Source organism: Miniopterus natalensis, chromosome 3 (genome assembly GCF_054644295.1).
Source record: "Miniopterus natalensis isolate mMinNat1 chromosome 3, mMinNat1.hap1, whole genome shotgun sequence".
NCBI classification, from domain to species: Eukaryota; Metazoa; Chordata; class Mammalia; order Chiroptera; family Miniopteridae; genus Miniopterus; species Miniopterus natalensis.
In genome coordinates this window covers 59172316-59197717 of record NC_142083.1, presented here as the reverse complement: position 1 = coordinate 59197717, position 25402 = coordinate 59172316, and the positions used below count along the sequence as shown (strand labels likewise).

At 37.8% G+C, this 25402-nt stretch overlaps 1 protein-coding gene across 2 annotated transcripts in view; it reads right to left on the bottom strand.

Annotated features, from left to right (window-relative positions):
• The window catches only part of FER (FER tyrosine kinase), a 313312-nt gene that overhangs the window by 57697 nt on the left and 230213 nt on the right, over nucleotides 1-25402 (bottom strand). For both annotated transcript variants that reach the window (XM_087815481.1, XM_016221979.2), the window contains one exon: nucleotides 22861-22984. In XM_087815481.1, coding sequence (XP_087671607.1) covers nucleotides 22861-22984 — 124 coding nt within the window. The remainder of the gene's footprint in view (nucleotides 1-22860; nucleotides 22985-25402) is intronic.

Sequence of the window (25402 nt, the reverse complement as noted above, 5' to 3'; positions counted from 1 at the left end):
AGGTAACAGCTGCAATTATTTCCAAGCACAAAACTGCAGTCATCCAGAGGGAATTCAACAAAGGTCAGGTGCCTCTCGGACTAAAGCATGGTTTCTGGGACGGAGCCAGGTTCGGCTGCATCAGGAAAGGAAAAGCCCCCGCGGGTGCGGCTCTGCGCCGAGGGCGGGCCGGCCCGGGTGCCGCAGCTTCACCCTGACTGCGGGGACGAGGAGTCCTGGAGGAGTCAGCTGACGCCCGGGAAGAATTTCCGACTTAGGAAAAGGATTTTAAGGACGAGGTGTGGATGCTGTTCCTCTACACTCCCACCTCTCAAGTTACAAAATCTGCCATGAGATGATTTCTAATATAAAACACTCGGGAATATCAGATTTTTAGGAGAAGCATATGAAGAGATAAAGAAGTCCAGTTCTTCTTGTCTAGTACATGCTTTTTTTCTTTTTTTAACATTTCAGAAACAATACTACTAGCAGTAATACTACCTTGCTTTATGGAGTGATTAAAATATTCCAGGCACTGTGCTAGACACAACCTTCACCAAAATCCTACACGTGCTATCCTTGGCCTAACAGTACAGACTGTGTTATGTATTAGTTTGGTGCAGAGGAAAGAAGGTTGAACTGAAATTATGTATTTTTTTACATTTGACGGCAATAGGAGGTGATACTGGACTTAAATGTAGAGGTTATTACAGTCTTTGAATATAATGTACCTCTAAAAAAACTTAGCAAACTTATTTATTTAAAATCAATTACATAAACTTTCAATGTTTAAATCACAATTGGCTCAGTGACTACTACTTTACGGTTACATAATTATCCAAACAATGGTTCACAAATCATTTGAGTCCGCTATTTTATGTGAAGGGATCAAATATATATAAAATAAAAGTATAGGCAAAAATTCTGAATCTTTATCTCCTGCGGTGTTAGGACCTTGAGAACAGTAAGCTTTGTGAAAAAATATATATGTATGTTTGCTTTAAGACTTTCCCTACTGATCAGCAGTCAACTTCAGTCTTAAGATAACGCATGTTTCTAATCCTACACATTCTTCCCATTAAATGTTTTCTTCCACAAGAGGTTAAGTAATTGGCTCAGAGTCACAATTTTGAGATTTCAGTTTAAGGTTGTTGTCTGTCAGGGAAGGAAGCAAAGAAAACCACTAACAAGTCTTTCTTCCAAGAAAGGGCAAAGTCTAATTTAGCTCATAGGCGAGGTGTTAGGTTTCTAAGAACTGATGCCTTTCTTAATACAGGGGAAGGAAGGAGGGTCCATAAAGTGGTTGTCAGGAATTCACATGGGCATCTAATGAAAAACCTCTTCCATTTCACTGAGTCCACAAAGTGTTCGTATCCCTGAACCACTGGTATTAGCACAAGCCACGGAATAGAAAATTACTACTAATAATCTCTAACTGCATTTTGTTTCTCTAACTGATTATTATAAAAAAGGTAAAGGAAACTGCCAAGCACCTAGTTTTCTGTTCTTTTGAAATGTTTCTGGCCAATGTCACTGCTAACATTAGCAGGCAGGTCAATATGTTCTTCAGCTGAAAGAGGCAGTCATGAAAATGTAAATCCACCTTCTTCTGCCTATCAGCCACTCATCTTAGAATTAAACTTACTCTTTACATGTCCCACAAAATGATTCTTCAGCTTTTAATTTGAAACGCAAATGTGAATGCAATGCTATTAAGTGAAGAAAATAAGGAGAAACTATTTAAAATTGTTTTTCATGGGTATAAAAACTATGACAGGTACACTTGGGTATATTAAGATAATATATACTCCATAAGGAGTGCATAATACTTTGATTTTCTAGTTTTACTTCAACAAAATAGCTTCTAGGTATGATACTATACAATGAAAATAATAACCTTACCTATTTGTATAATTCACCATTTATAAATTATTTTTATTAATGTCATCACATTATCATTTATTACTACTTTATGCAAAGTCCCTTGCTAAGGGACTGACAGGCAGAACTATCATCAAATTTCATCAAAATTCTACTGAGGGAGAATGTCATAATAATATACAGCTAATTATAGCAAAAATTCAGGCATCTGAAAATCCTACTCCCTGGGACTTCATTTTACATAGTTTACCACTACTGATATTTAAAATTCACAAAACTATAGATGTACCTTTCCCCCCTCTTTAGTATTCCACAATTCCCATATGACTTTTGAATTGGATATTTCCTTGTTTGGCATGAAACTGTGGAATTGAAGTGTACACAGGACTAAAAACACATACAAATCATTATGTTGTAGTTACTGACACTAACCCGTAGAGTCTCATCCAATGATCTCATCCAATGCAGAGGGAAATGGTCTCCACATTTAGTGGAGGACCTTTACCCTTCTAGAATGTCAACCTGGAGGGAAGAGAACCTTTCTGAACTTGTAATATGATGAGCATAATAAAGTTAATACACTACAACTAAGAAAGAATCAGTATTGCCAACAAACTCTCAAAATAAGGCAGAATCCCATCTGGTAGATGAAATGGAACCTTAAGAGCTTGGACAATGTGTCTTACCGTAGGTCCCCACCCAAGAGCTCTGACATGTATATTGACAGAAAGTAGCTAAATCTTTTATCGTAAACCTAGGAATTCCACTCATCATCTATTCTCTGACGTTATTTGAAAGCATGATGGCATATAAACGCATTTTTCTCTTACTTCACTTTAGTCTTCACTCTGAACTGCTGAATAATTTTCACTCATACAAGAAGTGGAAAACAACATTATGCTCAAAATGCCATTTATCTCCACTCAAACTACGGGTTTGTCTTTACTTACAAAGAGTGACATCCCAGAGGCAAAACACAATGCAAATGTTTTATGTGTGAAGACAGGCTGCATTGGTAATAATTATCTTGAAATATAGTGGCAGCCCACAATCAAGGGCATCAGCACACACAGAAAGTATCTGTCTATTTGTTCTTCAGAATAAGGCAAAATAGCAACATTTTAAATAAATAATTTGATGCAGGTTTGGTTTAATTCCTCAGGTAGGCTTTAAAACTAAAGGAGTGATTCACTTATTAACATTTTATATAAGAAACACATTGTCAAACTATACTTGCAAACAGAAATAAAGTAATCCATCCAACCTGTTATTTTGTTTTTGATCATCTAACAAAGCATTCTCCTTAAAAAAAGAGAAAATCTAAGAAGCAACAGGAGCAGTCCAAGCTTTCACCATTATTTTATAGCTAAAAAAAAAATTCCATTATAATAGATGTAACTGATATCTAGAATCAGTACTATTACATTGTTTGTCAACATCTACTGGTATAGAAAAGTGACAAAAATCATATGTCACAGGTTTCCATCTCTCTGGTGCAGGTAAAGCATTTTTAGAAGCATAGCGACCTCTTCAGGCCACCAGAGCCATTAGTCTGATAGACAAGGGAGTGGGCACTGTGACTCCCCCGCGCCCTGACAGTCGCTCGCCCATCCGACTGAGGAGTCAGGCCTCGCCAATGAGGCGGCGCCGCCCGATCCTTCTGTGGACCACCATGCCCATGTCATGCTCTGGCCGCGTGTGTCTGTCTTACACGCTCTTGTGCACGAAGCCCCCGTGGGAGGGAGCTGCTGACCCATTTAGGGTTCTCGGTCAGCGCGAGCCGGTGCCTTGAAACGAGGCCCGCAGGCTTGACAAAGGCAGGAGGGAGAAAAGGAAGGAGCTTACAGTGCATTTTGTAAGGTATATTTTTATCATTTTGAGAAAGTATGTAACTACGAAATGTAAGAATAAAAATGTCACAAACTACAAAGCCATTGGAAGCTGAAAACTCTATTCCTGGTAAAAACCCAGACTAACATGAAGCTTACTTAAACAAGTTGTTTTAAAAACTTGTTTTCATAATTTTAGGTTTAATAACTTGAAAATAAGAAAACCATGTTATAAACGAATCTCACAAAATTCCTAGACATAAAGATAATCTGTTAATATGCCACTTTGCTATGCCCATGCAAGCCCTTTTCCACTTACAACTGCCGAGGCTGGTTAGTAAGTGTGGTGGTATCACTTGAAAAACATCTGCTTTCCCTCTGAGTCTGACATAAATGGCTCTGGTAAATTTTGTTAATTTTACCTACTAGTCTAATTTTACAGCTCTTTTCCACCTCTACTATAGTGCAGGCTTTTACACTATTTTGCCTAACTGGTCTTCCTGGTCTTAAGTGTTCAAATTTTTCATAAAAGAATGTTAGGAACAATTTTAAGACCTTCACTAGCAATAGCAAACATTTAATAGCTATATTAGGGCCTGAGAAATTAAAATTTAAAAATTACATTCAGAGTCTCCTATAATCATAGTTAAGAGTTAAAACAGACTCGTTATTAACAACAAACATATACTGGCTCATCTCTCAAGAACTGAGGGGGAGGGAGGAAGAACAGAAAGGAGAAAGGGAGTACAGAAGGAGGGAAGGAAACAATCAGATAGCTAACAGTGTGTTTCGAGAGAAACAAGGCATTCGTTTTGGAAGATACGATATAGGACAGAAAACACACAGACACGGAGGAGGACAGGAAGCTGGGGGGCGGTGTAGATTTTGAGCATGTTCACGGAAGAAAATCAGAGATAGGCTGAGAATGAGATGTAACCCTCTTTCAAATGTTTTTAGTTACTCTAGAGCTTGGGTCCGTAAAACATGGCCTAAAGGCCAAAGCCAGTCTGCTGCCTGTTTCTGTAAATAAAGTTTTATTAGAACACAGTCACACCTTTTTGTTTACACATCTGCTATAGCTGCTTTTGTCCTACAGTGACAGAGTTGAGTAATTGTATGGAGACCGTATGACTTGGAAACCTAAAATATTTACTATCTGGCCCTAAAGAAAAAGTTCTAGAGCCAAGGGTTCACCCATTTTTTGTCTAATCCTTTTATTATCCTTGAAAGTTCCAAGTTAAAGCCTTGCATACGTTATTACAGATATCTTTATATGCAATGAAGTCTTGGTATCAGCATGTGAAAAATGAGGATAGTACCATTTACAAAATATCACTTTGGTAAAGTTCACTTCTGTCTATTTAAACATTTGCAGTGTTGCACAATTCAAAAGTGACAAAGGAAAAATTAATAACTACAAAATAGGTATTTACTAGGAACCTTAAAGAGAAATAAATTAGCGATATTAAACTTAGTCCTGGGTATGGCGTGCTCACCATTTGCATTTACGGTAAGTTACAAAAGACATGATAATTGGATCCATCCTATGACGAATCCTTGTACCTGGAGTGAGGGACACTAATGCAGTGGGTGAGGAAAGAAGCCCTAGCACTGCCCCTAAACACAGCCTACAGGCCATGGGCGCACATGGCTTTCATTCCTAAGAATGTCCTTCAGCCCTGATCTTCAGTACCACATGCACTGAGAAAGCATAAGGTCAGTACTATCTTAGGAAAGCCAATCTTATGCTTCTGATTACATATTTTTCTATTCTGATGTCTTGTTTCATCTGCTATTTTCCATGGCTTTTCTCTTGCATTTTAAATAATGTAACATTAGATAACATTTTAAGATATTATGCTCTTTAAAGAAATTTAGAGAAATTTACTTTTTCCCACCAAATATCATTATCAAAGAGTATGTATGTATAACATTCAGGTATACTTTGTGCGACAAAAATAAATAAATAAATAATTATTCCTTAAAAATTAATCTACCTTTCATCGTCTGATGCATGAGCTACTCAGTTGTACTATGTGCCAGGCACTGACTGTGCCAGGCAATGGGAACAGAGCCTTAACGTGAATAAAATGTGATTTCAGTTCCCAAGGGATTCCCAGCTATTCCTGTGCAAGCACATACGTAACAAAAGCAACACTATTTAAACAACTTCAGAAGAACTGAGTCATTCCAAAAGAGGAATTTAAATAAAAAAAATAAGTAAATTTGTGTTGCCCCAAGAGGTGAAAAGTTATTTCCTTCAACAGCTACCATTTGACAGTAGTGGTTCTCAGACCTTTTCCTCATGTAATAGAAAAAGTTTCCTGAAATAGTTTCCCTTGACTCTTAACGTAAAAAAATGAGAGGAAAATATTTAAAATTCACACTTTTCCAGCTGTCTGGGGGGAGTGGGGGGGAGCTGGGTGGCGGTGGTGGGAGACTGAGCAAAAAAAGAGAAGAAACTCATGGACACGCACAACAGTGAGATGAGTGCTGGGAAGGGAGGTTTGGGGGGAGGTGAAGGAGGGCACTGGGGGCGTAAATGGTGATGGAAGGAGATCTGACCTCGAGTGGAGAACACACAATACACTCATGTAAAGACAATGTGTGGTAGAGTTGTGCACCTGAAACCCGTATAATATTGTTAACCGGTGTCACCCCAGTAAACTCAGTAAAAAGGAAAAAATTAAGTATGAAGGAGCAAAAAAATAAAAAAAATAAAATTCACACTTTTTTGTTTCCGTTGCTCCTGCCTAACTGGGGACTCCTGGCGCGCCAGGCCTACGCGCTCAGGGGCGGGTCCCAGGGCACACCGAGGCCGGCGGCAGGGGCCCTCTGCATTCCAGCAGCCGCCCGTCGCGCCCGCTCAGGTTACTAACTGCAAGTGCGGCTGCTAGTGAGGGTGGAGGATGAGCTCTGCATTCCGGCATCACAGGCTGGTTGCAGATCCAGCAACGCCGGGAGTCTCTCCTCATCTGTTCTCAAAATCTAGGGTCCCTACCGTGACCCTGTGCTCTGGCATCGGGAAAGGCAGGCAGGGAGGTTAGGGAGGACGGAGGCGACCCAGACAGGCAGGTGCTATGGAAATCTAAGGGGCTTCCTGGTCCCCAGAAGAGGCGGTGCGATCACAAAACTCAGCAGGGTGCAAACAGCGTCGTGCCCAATAGGGAGGGAGAGCACGCACTGCTGAAGCCGCAGAGTCCCCTGCGGGTTAGGCTCCCGAGGCAGCATCCAGGAGTCTATTCAGTGGTTTCCATTCAGCTCCAAGACGGGGCAAGGGGGGCGATGGGAAAAGCGAATCCCTCTCCCTTCTCATAAAGACAACCGGGAGTCATAAACGCCCGGGTGAAGCTCTCCCACGCTGCAGTGCTCTTCCAAATGAGCAAAGCCTTGACCGTGGAAACGTCAGGCGGGACGGGAGAGGGAAGGTGTCTGCAGCCCCGCAGCCCCGCAGCCCCGGGAGCAGCGGCCGGGAGGCCGCGGGAAGGCGCCGCCTCAGGCGCTGTGGTTGGCACTGTGGTCCTCTGCCGTACACAGACATGCCGCATCCTTCATGTAAAACATTCACCGCCATCTGCCTTTACCCCCTTCAAACCTTTTTGACTGACACCTTCTTTACCCCATTTATTCCTTCCTCCATCTTTGTCTTCTTTTCATCTAATATTCACGCCTTGGTGTCCAACTCCCTCTTCGTTAACACTGAACAGTAGTTTAACACTAGGTATGATCTGAATTGCCATTTAGTTTTCTCAAAGGCTTTCGTGTCTTATTTTAGTTCAGTCTTACAGGCACCGTGAGGTAGGTATTGTTACTCCTCTCTCAACGAATGGGGGGAAGGAATCTGGATATTAAGAAATACATTTTTCCACAAGGCTATTTTTATCTTAAATTTTTTAATCATAGAAAAACTGGGGAAATGTCTTTATTCTGGGTACATCAAAATGCCTTGAGATGTGAAAAAAAAAACAAAAACAGCTAAAGACACTTACATTTTTGCCACTGTTAAACAGTGCTTATTGGAGAACAGTGCAAACCAGCTTCACAAATTTCATTGTTACAATTTCAAATGCTATCGTCAGTTCTACTGGCCAAGAGTCCCAAGAAGGCAAAATTAGTTACTCTCCTGGTTTTCTTCCCAGAAAAGATAACTTTTAGAAGGAAACAGGTTTCTTCCCATGAATGGTGCTTTTATAAATTTCTTTTTCCTACTGCTAGTTTATCTGTACAGTTAGGGAAATTTCCAAATATAATTAAAATATATTTTTCTCTTTTGGTTTCCAATTGTCACTATTATTTGTGGGACCATAAAGTTATCAAAACTGATATAATTTGTTTTAAGATTTTAAAGGGAGCACTTAACCGTCAGAGTGGATACTTAAGTAAATGAGTTAAACAAACATCATTCTAGAGTTATTTTTCTGTCAAACTAGATTAACGATAGTAGAAATGACAAATATTGGGCACTATCATCATAAATTAAAATTTTTGATACTGCCTCATTTTCAAATTCTAGAGGCAAAATAAACTGTTCATTTAAAAATACATATCTGTAGAGTTCAGAAAATCACCGCTATAATCTTCCATGTTCTTTTCTCATCCGCAAAAATTTTGCATTGATTCATGATTAATTCAAGGTTTCACTGATCCACTCATCCATTTATTCATTCATTTTTCTTTCATCATTTCCACACTGTTATCTACAGGTCAGACCTTTCCCTTGAGTTCTAGTCTCAATGCTCAGCTGCCTGCTCAATAGTCCCACACATATTTCACACTCACTTCAGTGCCAACATGCCTCCAAATAAACTCATTTTCATCCATAATCCCTCCCCTACCCCCACCTCCTCCTCCCCCAGTGTTTCCTGAGTGAACAGACACCTACCATCCAGCTGCATGAGCCAGAAACCTGGACGGTACTTGACACCACCTTCCTTGAAAGGGCCCCTCCCTGTATCCACACTGCCCTCCAGCCTAGTGTCCCCACCGCAGCCAGAGTGATTTGCACGGAACATGAATCTGATCTCTCCTAGTTAAAACCCTATAGTGGCTCCCAGTGCTCTCAGGGTCAAGACCAACTTCAGAACCTGGCCTATCCTCACAGGGTCTGGTCCCCAGCACTTCTGTTCACAGCTCAAGTCAGGGTTCAACCCAGTCATAATCTGATTTCCTTTTGTTGCCTTCAAAGGCCATTTTCCTTCCCACCTCCAACCCACTCTCTCCCAAATGATCACTTCCTCTCTTCTCTTCCATCTTTCCTAAGTTACTTCTTTTTAAAAAACATTAAAATACAGTTATCATACAGTATTGCATTAGTTTCAGATGTACAACATATTTATTCAACATTTATATACCTAACGAAGTGATCACCACAGTAAATCTAGTAACCATGCGTCACCATATAAAGTTATTACAATATTATTGACTCTATTCCCTATGCTGTTATGTTATAGCCTCGAAAATTACTTATTTTATAACTGGGAATTTGTACCTCTTAGTCCCCTTTGTATTTTTCACCGGCCGTCCCACTGCCCTTCCTCCTGGTAACCAACAGTCTGTTCTCTGTATCTGTGAGTCCGTTTCTGTTGTTTTGCTTTTCTGTTTCTTTTTGTTTTTTAGGCTCCACATATGAGTGAAATCATAGAGTATTTATCTTTCTCTGACTTATTTCACATAACATAACCTCTAAGATCCCCTGTTGAGGCAGATGACAGGATCTCATTCCTTTTTATGCACACACACATACACCTTCGTTATCCGTTCACCCATCAGTGGACACTTAGGTTGCTTCCATATCTTGGCTATTGAAAATAATGCTGCTGTGAACATGGGGTGCATATACTTTTTTGAATAAGTGTTTTAGTTTCTTTGGGTACATGCCCAGAAGAGGAATTGCTGGGTCACAGACAGCTCTGTTTTTAATTCTTTGAGGAGCCTCCATACTGTTTTCCACAGTGGCTGCGCCAATCTGCAGTCCCACCAGCAGTGGGATCCTCACATCCTCGCCAGCACTTCCTTGTTGTCTTTTTGATAGTAGCCAACCTAACAGGTCCGAGGTGATATCTCATTGTGGTTTTGATTTGCATTTGCCCGATGATGAATGACGTTGAGCATCTTTTATGTGTCCGCTGGCCATCTGTAAGTCTTCCACACAAAAAATGTCTATTCGGGTCCTCTGCCCATCTTTTAACCTGTTATTTTTCATGTTGAATTTTATGAGTCCTTTACATATTTTAGACATTAACCCCTTATTGGATACATCATTTGCAAATATCTTCTCCCATTCAGTCTAGTTAATTCTGACTTTCGGTTCAAATGTCACTTCTTCAGAGGTGCCTTTCATGACGGTGTTATATCCCACTTTTAAATGCTTTCTTATATGAATATCTGTTCATGTGTGTCTCATCCACTAGACTTGAAGCTCCACGAAGACAGAGACCCCCATCTGATTTCCTAAGCATTTTATGCCCAGAACCAACCATACGCTTGACAGAGAAAGAGCTTACGTATATTTTTAATGACTGGAAGTGGCCTAATGTTACGGAACACTTGCTATGTGACTGCTTTTCAATACCCAGATGCTTGTGAAACAGATAAAGCATTCTTTAATAAAATTAGAGGGGAAAGGTAAAACCTTTTTAAGTTCTACAAAATATGGTAAAAGACCAATTAGGAAATACTTGGGAATTAATCTTATTTTTAATACAACTGATCACATAAAGAAATTCAATAAATTATCCCAGTATTTGCTGGGTGGCTCTTACAACTTAGACTACTATCTGCCATTTTTTCTCCTACCATGAAAGTTCTTGTTTCTCATTTACTGCTCTCCCCCAATGTACCATTTATCAAGTTGTCAAGATATTTTTATATCTTTAACTTAGCTCTCTCATTGAGAGCAGGGAGCATGTCTGAACAGGACCTTTTACAAAAAAGGCAATCAATACATGGTTTTGATTGATTTAAGCTGTGGGATATAGAGAGGCTTTGGAAATTATCAATAAAGTGAGGAATTTTACCAAGCAAGTTTATAGATACCACAAAACAAATATACAGAAACCCCAATAATCAGTTTCTACTAGGATATGTACTTAAGTATAAATTTGATATGCAAATTATAATATTTTCCCTCTACATGACATAGAGTTGACAAAAAATAAGTCTTAAAAATTTATAACAAAGCAATGTGATAAAGAATGGATTCTTAGATTACATACATGTTTTCATTTGGTTATAAAGAGGTTTATAGATTATTTGTATATCGTGCCAGATGGTTATGTCCTGCCTTGGGTTTTAAAAGCTCTCAAATGGCAGATATAATTATTTTAAATTTTATTCCTTCATTAATTTATGCAAGTTAACAGAAGCCTAAAGGGGCATACTGGAAAATTTAAGAATGAAGAGAGAAACTTCCTTGTTACAGGCTCTCTATCTTAAGTGGTAGGGAACTAAGAACCCTGGCGTCGTCCCAGCCACAGCAGTCACATTCTCACATCACCTGCATGAGGCACGGACAGAGGGCAGGTGAGCGACACAGAGGCTGAAGGAAACACATGCCTGCTGAGCACTCTAATACATAACAACATATCTGTGGTTTGCTGCCAATTATTGCAAGGTGGATGTTAAAAATTAATACTTTCTGGCATGTTAGATGCTACTGCTGCTTTCTTTTTTTAAATCCTCACCTGAGGATATTTTTTCCATTGCTTTTCAGAGAGAGTAGAAGGAGGGGAGGAGGGAGAGAGAAAGAAATATGAATGACTGGCTGTCTCCTGCGCCTGCCCTGACCCGGGGCAGGAGCAACCCCGCAACCCAGGCACGTGCCCTTGACGGAATCCAACCCCCAGGCCTGTGGCGCGGGGCCACAGCTCTCACTGCGGACACCGGCCGGGCTGCCGCTGCTTTCTTAAGCCCCGGTCATTATCTGAGATAGGACCAGATCAGTAGAACAAGTAACTGTTGTTAGATGAAAAACAGATCGAAACAGGATGGTATTCACCTTCTGTGACACTTAAAGGATGGCGGTATTTTGACAAGAGCACTTATATTGTCTCTAAAACTCCGGAATGATCACATTCAAACAATTCAAAAAAATGCCCTAAGCATCCTAAAGCCTTCATGCTAACTCATGACAGAAGAATTTTGGTCTGTTTGTATCATACATACAGGTTTGCATCAGATACAGTTACTTCTTTCTTCATTTATGCATCAGAAAGAAATGCATCAGTGAAAAATAAAAAAAATTAATATTCAAGGGTGAACAAATTATAGTTATTTTTCTAGAAAGTCCTTAGTCATCTAATGGCAGTCAATCAGAACTTTGGACAGCAGATAAAATACCTATTTCATGAATTAATTAATTTTCACTCATTCATTCTTTCATATGTCAGATGCTTATCAAACTTTTACTATATGAAGGTACCCACTAAAAACGCTCACAGAAAACATGCACTATTTCCTTCCCAACAAAATGCAAATCAAACTGTGCAATGAAAAGTCAGCATTAAAACGTCAATTTAAGAACACGAAATAGGCAATTGTTTGTTGTCTACAATAAAAATATCTGTACATAAGTAGAAATAAGTGTACCAGACTACAAACAGCAACTATTCTCTCTCTGATTTTATAAAAGAGTTTAATATTTACTATAAGAGGTCAGTCATTTTATCTTATAGCACATAATCATACATGAGAAGAGACCTTTTGTATATTAACCGTAACAGCAAGTGAGCAATGTCTTCTCTTTCACGTCATTTTAATTCTAGAGATGACATTAATTCTCCAAGAATCGGACATGATCCATTGGCATTATTTACCAGTAACACTACTGAGTTATTAGCTCCCGCAAGTGATAATCAATTGTGTTAATCTACAAGTCATAAAACCAGAGATCCCAGGGGGAAAATATTACCCTCTATAAATTATACTTACATTTAATTTTATTTATCTCTTTAAATCAATGGGTCTATGAACTAGGAGACTATTTTCAAGATACACTTCTTAAAGATCTGTAACATATTTGAAAAACATATGTCCAATATAAATGTAAACAACTGCAGATGAGATCTTGAATGGCATTCATTTCAAGGTCACTTTCTTTTCTTTTTTCTTACATTGTGAGAATTATAATCTTAGTGTGGTAAAGTGAAAACACCGGACATAAGAAAGAATGAAATGTTACCATTTGTGACCACTGGAATGGACCTAGAGGGTATTATGCTAAGTAAAATAAGTCAGAAAGACAAACACCATACGATTTCACTTACAAAGGAACAAACAAAACAGAAACAGACTCATAGATACAGTGTTGCCATATGGGAAGGGGGTGGAGGGGTTGGGTGAAAGGGTAAAGGATTAGGAAGTACAAATTGGTAGTTACAAAATAGCCATGGAGACGTAAAATGCACAATAGGGAATATAGTCAATAATATTGTAATAACTATGTGTGGTGCCAGGTGGGTACTAGAATTATTAGGGAGATCACTTCATATATTATATTGTCTAATCACTATGCTATATACCTGAAACTAATATAAAATATTGAATATCAACTATAATTGACTGATAAAATTAAAAAATGAAAATGACAGAGAGAGTGGTACTCTGTCCAATCTTTGCTATATCACCAGCTCTAGGACAAATCTTAGCACAGAGTAAGCTCCCAGTAAAAAGGAACCTACCTGCTATGCTCTGGTTTTTGCACATTATAACTTGAAGCAATAACATTAAAGTTATTAGAATTACAGAAAATACAACATTGAAGAATGTCTTAGAGTAACCTGAATTTGTGAGGAAAATACAGAAAGACCATTTTTTGAAAGCTCTGGGAGAATATGAAGTCATTTTTCACTCCCTCTGCCTTCGACATACACCCAGAATCTGGCCACTTCTCACGATTTCCACCACTACCATCCAGTCTAACTCCCACAGTCTCTCATTAAATTATTTCAATAGCTCTCTAACTGGTCTGTATGCTTTTTGACTGCCCCCTACATTTTCAAAAAAGAACTCCAACTAATTCTTCAAAAACCTCAGAGAGATCAAGTCAGTCCTCATCTCATGCAGACTGAAAGCAAAGCCCTTTCAATGACTTATAAGAACTTCAAGATCTGGCCACCTAATAACTAACCTCATTTTCTGTCTCCCTTCTTGGCCTTCTTTGGTCACACCTAGCATGGTCCTATCTCAGGGCCTTTTTGCACTTGCTACACCCATTGCTAAGAAGACTCTCCTCACTGCTACTCACACAACTCGTTCCTTTCCTCCTCTGGGTCTTCTCTTACCACTCAGATAACGCCCGAGCTCACCCTCCCTTTCTTTGTCCTGTTTTACTACTCTCTATATCATCTATCACCATGTCAAATATTTTATAATTACCTATTTTTAAAAATGCATTTATTTTCTGCTTCCCCTCATTTCTGAAAGCTCCATAATGGCAGAGCTTTGTTTCATTTTCTGCTGAAGAAAAGCAGAATTTGCCACCCAAAATGTGCTTCTTTGGCATGTGAATTATACTGAGCTGATTATTTTCAAGAAACAGCAGATATAGAAGAAGCTCTGAAAACTGAGTAGAAGTTACCTTTTTGTAAGGGACACTTACATTCATGAGAGAAATCTCCACTTTAAAGGTGTCTCCCTCTGTTTTGGAAGAAACAGAGGCATAGAAGTACCTTCAATCATTGATCCATTCAACAGATTTCTACTGAGCACCAACTAGATGCTGCTAATGGCTCTTTGTATTGAGCAATGAACAAAATAAAGTCAGTATCCTCATGGAGCTTTTATTCGAGCTAGGAGAGATAGACAATAAAAAGTCAACCAGTATTTTATTTATATGTATATGTGTGTATACATTTATACACACGTTATGTATCACTGGTATACATACATACACACATACATATATGTATATATAAATGTCAGTTCATGGTAAAGACTGAGAAAAATGCAGGGTAATGGTTATAGAGGATGCCAAGGTAAGGGGTTGGGGGAGGACTCCAAAGTCACTCAAGCTGATACGTTGTAGAGCCACAATTGAAACACAGAGCATTCTAATGCCAAATCTGTGGTCTTAACCACAGAGCTGAAGTTGCTAAATGCTCTGCAAATGTTAGGCTTCATGCTATTACAGTAGGCCAGGCAGAGACAGTCTGTATTGGCACAGAAACACTTTTAAAAGGGAGACCTGGGATGAAAGGGGCTTCTCATAGTGCTTTTGTATTTTATAAAATAAAAAATATATAATTAAAAACAAAAATTGAGCACCTTGGCGCCAATAATTCTCACAATTACTGAGGTGAGTCAATGCCTAGTAAAGGGCACAGGTTAGAGAGCTCTGGTCCCGCATGTTCACTGTTCTGATCCTGCCTTGGAGGCCAGAGAGTAGGAAACAATTTGCAAACTAGAAGATTAAGCTTATTTCTGTGTCATCCATGTTCTGATGGATTCCTTGAAGCCAAAATTTCCATTTGACCAAGACTATTTAGAGAAAGCTAGCTATTCTAGCATGAATCAGGTTTGGCTTGTGAACCTAACTGAACCAAAGGTCCCTCACATCTCTGGGGTAATCATGAACCCAAATCCATGGTTCTGAGCTTGTGTCCTGCCTGTTGCGTGGACTTGGTATGAGCTAGGATTCAAAAAGGCTGCATGGGCCCGCTGTAGGAAGAGCCACCAGCCAGCCCCACACCATGGAGCTGCATGGAAATGAACCATCCCAGGAAAACAGGGAGATAAGACCTATAAAGGATTCTTACTCCTACAATGAAACTTTCTCTAAATCAGCATTTATTAAGTGGTTTTAAATTCTGCATCATAAAAGAGAGATATCCACAGAGTTGATCAAATTCACAAACGGGAAGAAACTAGAAAATGTATCTAAAACATAGTCTAAATGTTTTGATAAGTTTCACAGGCTTTGTCATTAACTCGATCGTAGGCTTGAGTCTTTCTCTCACCATCTGTATGACAACGGGCCAGTTACTTAATTTTCGGTGGCTTAATTTGTTCTACTGCCAAATGGAGATAAATAGTACTACCCCATAGAAATAGGGGGACTGAACAAGGTAATAAACGTACTTGCCAAACAGAAGGCCTCAGTGAGTGCATGACAGCCGTCTTGGGGAGCCGCTTAGTACATGTCCATCCTCTGAGAACTGTCCCTTACCCACAGAGACCGGCTCCTATAAACCTACGCAACAGGGACCGCGCACACGCTTCCCTGTCCATCCATGTTACTGATTAAAACAGGGGTCGACACCTAACGGAAGCCGGGCTAATCAATTCTTCCTGACAAAAATCTGAAATTAGACCTCAAAGACTAACTGATTATCTTCAGATGCTGGGCGTAGGTTACAATGACTCAAATGTCATGTGAGGGCCCTTTGCAAATGGGCAGAGGGATGTAGTGCTCGGAGCAAGAGGGAAATGAAGCAGTTACACAGCAAGAGGAAATAATGGAAGATCAAGGGAGCACAGAGGGGAGGACAGGAGGAGATGCTCCTTGGCCCCTGACCGCTCCCAGTTCCTAATTCCAATGGCTCCCACGCCTGGCAGAACTTCCTGTCCTTGGGTCCTGTGAGATCAGTTAATTTTCTTATAACAATCTCCAATTGCTTAGTTCACGTAAGCAGTTTCGGTTCTTTTTAATCAAAATGGCCCTAAGAGAAAATGGTAACCTAACCATTTGTATTTGTTTAATTAATGTAAAAGATCACTTTGGACATTTTGAACCAGAAATGTACTTACTGTAATTAACTGAGTAAAAGTCAGAAATCATGGAGAATGAGGTATAGGCCAATTTTCCTCTATCATTTCTATGTAACGTAAGACAATGCTAGCCCCAACCAAGGCATGAAACAGCTTCAACACACTCTGACTCCCCCTTTCCCCCTCCTCTGCCCCGCATTCCTGAACAGTGTCTTATATGTTCCTCATCTTTCCCACCAGTAACCATAAATCAATCCTTATCTGTCCTCTGATCCTTTACCCCAAATCCCTCTTTTTTGTTTTCTAAAAGGCAGCCAGATACCCTGGTACATTAACTCAAGCTAACATGTTAATTGATTCTAATATGAGAAAAGGCCTCCTTTTTCATTCCTGGAAACATACATGTCACTTTAGGGAAAAATCTCTTAATTAAAATGAATGAAACTAGGGATGGGAAATTCTGACACTGAATAAAGCAGCAGAATAAATGATTTTTAGAAAGGTGTTCCTGGGATATTTTTTGTATGATAATCACCCTGCATATGCAAATACAAAACCTGCACTACAAAAAGGTGGCTGCACTCCAGAAGGACTATATATTTCTGATACATTTAAACTACTGAGCAGTCTTCACTGTATTGTTGCAAAATTGATCTAGAAGCTAAAAATAAAAGTACAGCTCAATGTATTCAAAACTGTAATCAAATGTTGGAACACGAAAATCAGTCATCAACGCTTAGTCAATGAACTGAGATGATCACATTTCTATGCTAATCCTGTGTTTTTAATTAACAGACAAAGCAGAAGGGGGTATCTGTATCTAAACAACGGTGTTTAAAAAAATGAAAAATAATAAATTTTCAAGCTCTAATTAAGTGGAGAAACAAATACAAAACTACTGCTGCACTTCAGCAACCGTTCATTAAAAAAGCAAACAACAAACCTTGGCATATTTCCAAAATTACATTTCACAAGCTTCAGTATCCTCTCCTCTTTTTACTCATGATCGTAAAGAGTACAGATGTAGAATATAAGCTGCGCCATTACACCAAATACCATCTGGCCTTCTGCCCTGAATCTGATTGGTCAGTGGACCAATTCTTGCAGAAGGCAGTGGAATCCAGTGGAGAGGTTCAGGCTGTGGGCTCTAGACCAGAGCGCCAGATTCGCATCCTAGAACTGACCCTCTGTTTGAATACTTTCTTGAGTAAGATAACTCGACCTCCCCAACCATAAGTTTCCTCATGTGTACTATGAGCCTAATAATAGTACCTATGTTGTTCTGAGGATCCATTATGCTCCTTTAGATGCTGGGCACTGTTCCTAGCTTTTGCAATCCAACAGTAAACAATACAGGGTAAAATCACTGCCCTCAAGAAGCTTCCATTCTCAAATGTTGCATCGAAAGCAATGAATTACGCCTGATACTCGGTAAGTCATCACTACACATCAGCTGTTAGGGTGACTGTGCTTTTATGAGACAGGGTAAAACGATGGCCCTGGAGTGCATGGGACTGTGTCAGAATGAAGTCAGCATATCTAAGACCCAGCAGTGGCCCTGTCAGTAGCCACCTAGGTGACCTTCATTTCATCACTCTGGACCTCAGTTACTTAATCTGTAAAGTGATCTTACGTTCTATTGAATATATGGCAGATCATGGGAGAGAGAAAAAAATGAAGAGTCAAAAACATTAAAGAAAATATTTTCCTTTGCATATTTTGGTTTTATCTTACCATTTAATGAAGATACATTAGCAGAAAAATACCTTGTCAATGCATTCAAAGCTTAGGAAAAACTCAGAAACTAGGTAATCAGTTGCCATTAAAAAATAGAGAAAAAAACCCTCAAGAATTACGAGGGGGGAAATGTAAATATCAGACCAAATGTTTCACTTCTTAACATATAAAAATAACAAAATACAAAGATAAGATAGAAGCCTCTTACGTTTACCTTAAGAAGTACACATCAATGGATGAAACAATCTCCTTCTTGAAGATATTTAAGTGAAATGTACTACTGTTCCCTTTTGGGCAATCTTAGCTTTCCTAAACTAGTGTTTCCGATGAAACTTAAAAATAAAATTGGCCCCATACCTTTTCACAAATTATACATTTTTTCAGGGCTTTGTAAATTTTGTTCAAATTACTTTTCTTTTCCAGTTAAAAACTGCAGCATTTTAACTTTCTTAAAATTATCCAAATGTATGGCTAGATATTCCCCCCCGTTTAGCTAAATTACATGGTATATGTGGCCCTTGGTGAGAAGGACCCTGTTCACCTAGCTCAGCCCCATGTCTTCTGCGCTTTCCATTCTTATGGTATTGAAGTCCTTGTAGTTCCATGATTAAGTCCTGCTCTCTTGTGAAAAACAGTTAACTTTGCAAACAAATTTCCTTCCTCTGCCATCCCCCCTTCTATTCAACGACACACGCGTCCACCAGGTCTCACTGCAGCAGCGTATCCCTCTGCAAAACCTCCCCGATGGCTCCCGCCAAAGCCCCCATCCTGACAGGTCACGTTAGATCCTTTTGATCTTACTCCCCTTGATATTTTGTGCATATCACCATTGAGCTGATTATCTCTTTAAATTCCTATTATTTTTCGTTATGTCCGTCTGAAGGCAAGGGCCGTGATTTTCATGTTGCTATCACCCTGGCCCAGAGTAGGCAACCGTTCGCATGGGTTAAATACAAGATATAAATATTGTTCTCAATGGGTAAGGAAAAAAACCCTTACTAAACAATAAAGTAAATTTGGTCTTATATACTTTAATTTGTAGAATTGTTAATCTTACTCCCTAACAACAACAACAACAACAAAAATCATTGTGGTAGAGCAACCAAAACCAAAGAGGAATCAGTACAAAATTTAAAATTAGAAAAACAAGTCATATCCTACGGCACGCCTCCAAAAACACCTTTTCTGGCATCGGAAATGACATAGAATATCATGGAATTAAGAGACGCTTCCAAAGCTCCCCATAGATTATGGTCTTTAACTCAAATACATGGCAATCAAGAGTGTACCCTTCTTTACTTCCCAAGGACACCAAACAAAGAACATGGCACAAGGCAGCTTTTAGCAAGAACCCTCAATAACGATAGATCTTGCAGGATTCAGCAGCAGCAAGACCACAATTGTCATTACCATTAAATCTAGCGTGTCAAATTTCAATCCACTTAATGTCCAAATTAATCAGGTTTAAAACTTCTTCCAGAGTGACATCTAACAACCTAATAACATGCCGTTGTAAGTAAACACATACACCCCAGAAAGTTATCAGTGTACTTCAAATATTCATACAAAGTACAAGTAGGAAAGATAATTTCACACTGTCCTGTAGAATAACAATAAAGAAAATGCAGCTGAATACAACTAAACTAAAATGCAAAATATCCAGTACTTCTCAGCTATAAATAGAAATAGTTCAATTAGAAACCCCGAGTATCAAGAGAACTCTCCTGGAAGTTAAATGGGAATTAGCAACAAGAGCACTTTCCAAAAGCAGGCCATTTCTCTATGCAATTACTTATTTTCATTTTATAGCTGTCATACTTGTTTACCTATAATGAAACACTGCTCTGCTCTTCTTGTAGTAATCAAAACAATAAAACACAGCTAAAGAAAGAAAATGCATTCCCCAATAGTTAAGAAGCTATTTTGGGGAGAAACAATTAGAAATATTTTCAAGTACTGAATTCCAATGACCTCTAGTCAGTGAACAGGATAAAACTTATAACTACACATAAAATGGAAGGCATATTTAAAAGTTTTGCTTTGATTTGTGGGACAAAGTCTTTATAATTCACAGACATGCATATATTTTAGTAATATTTTGGGATGTCAAGAATGGGTCTTGGTGCCTTTCATTACTTGAAAAATGAAACTTTTGATCATGTTTTAGATCACTTGATTTTTGAAATACCTCATTGGAAATTTTTCCAATGATGAAAACCATTTTTCACTGTAATGAATACTATATGTTTGATATTTCTTGGGAAAAGAAACATAAAACATGTCTTGAGTGTACCTTTTAACTATAAATAAATTAAAATTCCATGGCAATTACCACTGCTACAGCAGAAATACTGCCACAGGTTGACACACAGAAACAGGGTCACTTGTTTAGCACAATTCACTTCCATAAATAATTCAACCCAAAGATTGACTTACAGTGTCATGTAATGGTGAGGTACTAACACAAAAACAAAAATAATGAATTCATTCAAAAGAGTGTTTACATAAATTTGAAGAAAAACAAAAGACCACTGGCTAGAGATAACAAAGTTCATTCAGTAACCATGATAAACAAGGGAAATAATAATAGCAGATAGTTTAGAAGAAATCGATGGAATTACAGAAAAATAAGTTACTGTAAAAAAGAAAAGTATTTATGAAAATAAAGACAAAAAATATTCTACACCACAGATGACAAAATTGGGGCTTATGTATTAACCTTTGTCAGCCCCCTAACAGATGTGACTAATCGATCACTGGATTCTGTTGCTAATCCTGGAATCCTTCTCAATACACAGCACAGAGAGCTGTTACCAATCACTGAAGGTTGGCACTGAAACCTATTTGTCAAATCTGCTCTCAGTGACAGTGTTCAAGATATTCCATTAGGAACCTTCCCTGCAGGCAGATAGTGTATGGCTGTGCACAACCTTCTAGGAAATGTGGCCAAGCATGGGTTCACTTTCAAAACTTTGTAAATGCATGAAAATTCTTAAAAAGAAAAATGAAAAAATAACATTACAGCAGATAATGTTATGGTTTGGTGAGTGGAATAAATTTTTAAAAACTAACCACCATCTACGACTTAGAATGGTTTCAAATCTGATAATATAGACACAAAAAATATACAGTCCTCCACTTGCAAGAAAAGCAATCACTACAAAAGCAGCAAGATGCCACAGAAATTAAATAATGTTACTGGTAGCTGGCAAATTAGTGAAACAGTTTCAATAATGTGCATTATGATTTAAAGCCATAGTCTAATGGTTTGAAAAAAATCAGAGAAAAAAATAAATAACTAGAGTAGAGAATCTGATACCCATGGTAGCTTTAACACTTGTGCAATCAACATTATAGATTTCCTCTAAAAGACAAAACTCTTCGTTACTTTTAACAAAAAGTGTTTTCATCTAATAAAATAATAATGCAAGTTTTGTCCAAAATCAAATACTTTTTAAAGTCTTTAAATGTATCTGTTAAAAAGTAATTTGATCTCTATTTATAGATAGTAAAACACAAATACAATAATAGTTTTAGGTGTCCTAATTTCCAGAAAAATAGTTTCCCTATTGAAATGTTTTTAAATATATGCAATCATTGAACCATATCTGAAACATAAGCCTTAACTTTAGTTTTAAAATAAAACCGAACACTAAGCAAAATTGTGTGTGTGGGGGGGGAAGGGGGGTAAGTATAAAAAAAACCTCATTGAAATAAAATAAATGTATATATCAGGGGAAGGTAACTTTATTCTGCTGTAATTATATATACTATATAATTCCCCAAAAATGTTAAGTCAAAGGCTGCACAGTAAAACACATCAGAGAAAAAGATACCTCAATTACTAAACAAGCTCAGATAAAGTCCAAGACCGTTCAATCTGACAATGAACCTGCTCCAAGCTAAACAGGATCGTGTGCTGTTTCAGACGAGTAAAAACTTCAATCGTCCACTTCATGCTGTTTATACAGGCGTGGCCTTATTTAAGATCTGACATGAATTCTGCAAGAGATCTTAAGTTGTACTAACATTTAGCAATAACGAACATTTCCAGCTACAAGCAAGTATAAGCATAATCCAGAAGGCACTGAGAACAAGTTGCCGGATGTAATGCAATTAGAGAAAGTTCTAAAATTTTCTTTGAAGTATCTAGTATGCTGAAGCATTTTACCCTTGGTCAAATTCACTGTCAGGAATTGTGGTTTTATTATTATGCTTTTCCTTGACTTAATAAGCAATTTCTTTGAAAAATGAGAATAGGTAACACGTGAAACAATCTTACTTGGCTTGAAGGCTGTAGCTGCCTATATGACTAACCTGGGATATATCTGACTGCTGGGTTACTCATGAGCATAACAAAACAAATTTTAATTAGTAGGTAAGTCGCTGCCTAATTAGGTGTACTCAGCTCAGGTAAGACAGAAAACAAGTGTTCCTGTAAACTAGACAGGGTGGGCAGAAGTAAGTTTACAGTTGTGAGTACATGAAACAGTCCCTTCTTGTATTATTACTTATTGATTATTGTATCATTTTCCATTCAAGCTGTAAACCTACTTTTGCCCACCCCTGTATAAACAACTATAAAATAATGCTTTCATACAGAATATGAAGACCAAAAAGAAAATATATAAGTACTGTGAAAGAAATGGATTGCTGTACTGTAGCAAACATATCATTTTCTACCATTTTGTTAATAAAGCTGGAAATGTTTTTAAAATGTTCTCCTTACCTGTGTATACAGTTTTTACTCTCGAGATATGACATACCAGAAGCAGCATCTAATGAAAATTTCACTAATTGTTTCAGTTTTATTTCATCTTTCTTTCTTCTCAGATAGGAGAGGAAATCACCTCCTGGAAGAATTGACAGATGGGCAATGAGACAAGATCATGATGAAAGTCACATTTATCACCCATTACAGATGCCTCACAGAACAGAGAGCTGTACACATGTGGCCATGCTTTCTGTCCATTTTATTTGAGGTGAGGGTAAAAGAAAATATGAAAAGAACACATCTTATTAGAAAACAGACACCATTAACTTTCCCAGGTACAGTTAAGTACTTTAAGTGCTTCACATTGCATATTACCTAGCATGTGATGATATTCAAACAAATTCATACAATTTCTTACCAATTTGCCTGGCTAAAATTTTGTAAGAAATTTATTGTCTCTAATACCAAATAAAAGACTGTTATTATTATGAGTTAAACAAAAAAGTAAATGATATTGAATTAGTTATCAGATTCAGTGATTGCTTAACAAAAATTGAGATTATTAACAATACCAGCACTGAAAGCAGAGCCAGACAGAGGGGAAAAAAAGCTATGATTTTGCTAATAAGATTTAGTTGCTGAGCCAGACTGCATTTTTGTGCATCAAATGGATTCCAGTGATGTAGAGGAACGCCTTAAATCGGTTTCGTCCAAAAGAAATATAATGCAAGCCACCCAGTAATTTTATGTTTACTAATAGTCACATTTTAAAAAGTAACAACAAAAAGGTGAAATAAATTAGTTATTTCAATAACAGATTTTTTCTTTTGCCAATAAATCCAAAATATTATTTACCAACATACTATAAGAATTTCAGTGGAGATATTTTATATTTTATCATCCTGTCTTAAAAATATGTTTAACATTTATGGGACATCAATTTAGATGCAATTTTTCATCTGAGATATTTGATCTGTATTTAGAATTCATAAAATTTACAGTTAAAAAGTAGATCCATACACACAGGCTGTTTCAAACATGCTTAAACTTTTCCAATAACTGAATCATGTGTCCCATCTTTAAAACAATTAAAATTCATAACATTCTAGATTCAGTTTTTTTAAGCAGCACTGTCCACATTTCAAAAGCTGAAGAGCTCGGGAGCTACGCGCGGCCGGCAGTCACCGTATTAAACAGTGCAGCCTTGCCCTGTGCACTCAGTATTAACACAGCACCGAAAGCTACCGTTTACTTTCCTCATGTTAGTGTATAATGTGTTGCATTATAATAAAGAAGTTCATTCTAAGCCAAATATGTCAGACAGAAAAAGCCAAGAACCATGCGGTTTCATTCATATGTAGGATATAAAATCAAAAGCAAGAAATGAACAAGTAAGACGATCAAAGAAAAACTCAGACACAGACGACAGCGTGGTGGTGGAAAGGGGGGTGCAGGGAGGTAGTAAAGGGTAAAGGGGGTCACATATGTGGTGACAGAAGATTTGGCTTTGGGTGTAAAACACACAAAGCAGTATACACATGATGTGTTATATAATTTATACATGAAACAATTTTATTAACCGATGTCACCTTAATAAATTTAATTTTAAAAAAAGGTTGAAGTATATTACAATGAATGCTCTCTAAAAATAATCATTCCCACTTTCTCTTTTCTATTAGGCCTTTAGACTTTAAGCCAGGTTTTTATGAGAGAAATTAGCATTTTAATTGCCATTTCCTAAACTGTTTTATCCTATTCGCCAGGGGTCTGGGCTTCCTAAAACGGAACAACTGTACAGGTAAAGATTTAATGGCCTTTTCTTTAATGCGAGTACCCAGAAAATAAGAACCTGCCTAATTCTCCTTCTAATATTCTTTCTTTGAACCTCTTATTTACAAATCAAGTGCTATACAAATTCAAGTGGGCAATTTACAAAATCAATAAGCCTTATGCTTAAAAATAATTTTAACAGTGTCAGACAGTTTACATTTTTGTTTTTTGTTTTTATTAAAGAGAATATCAAATGTATTAAATTACTGGGAAGATTATTGAAATAGCTTCGATCAAACTGAACTTAATTTCCTGAACAAAACACATAAATGCCACAGTAAACTGCAAAACTAACCATTAACTTCTCACCTTTAATATGTATCAAAATGCCTATTAAAATGGACTTAAAATCAATATTGAGTTCAAGTTATTACTTGGACCAATATTCACACATATACATTAATTCTTTTGTTAGATATATGTTGTCCTATTTTAGAAAAAGTGCACCTTTCTGGTCTTGAAATCTCATATAGCATTTTGTTTACACTGTGGAATAACTTTCAAGTGAAAACATCTTTTCTGGAATTTGATTTGAAGCAGCATATGACAACCCCCATGTTCTGTCAAATCCTAATATTATTTCTTTCGCAAGTTAACTCATATTCAGCACTTTCCCGAGTGCCTCCTGCTCTTTTTAAATTTACTCCTTCCTACAATCCTCCTTGCGCGCCCCAGCCCCTGCCCCAGACTGTCACCCGTGAAGAGTTGGACCTATTGTTCAATGTGT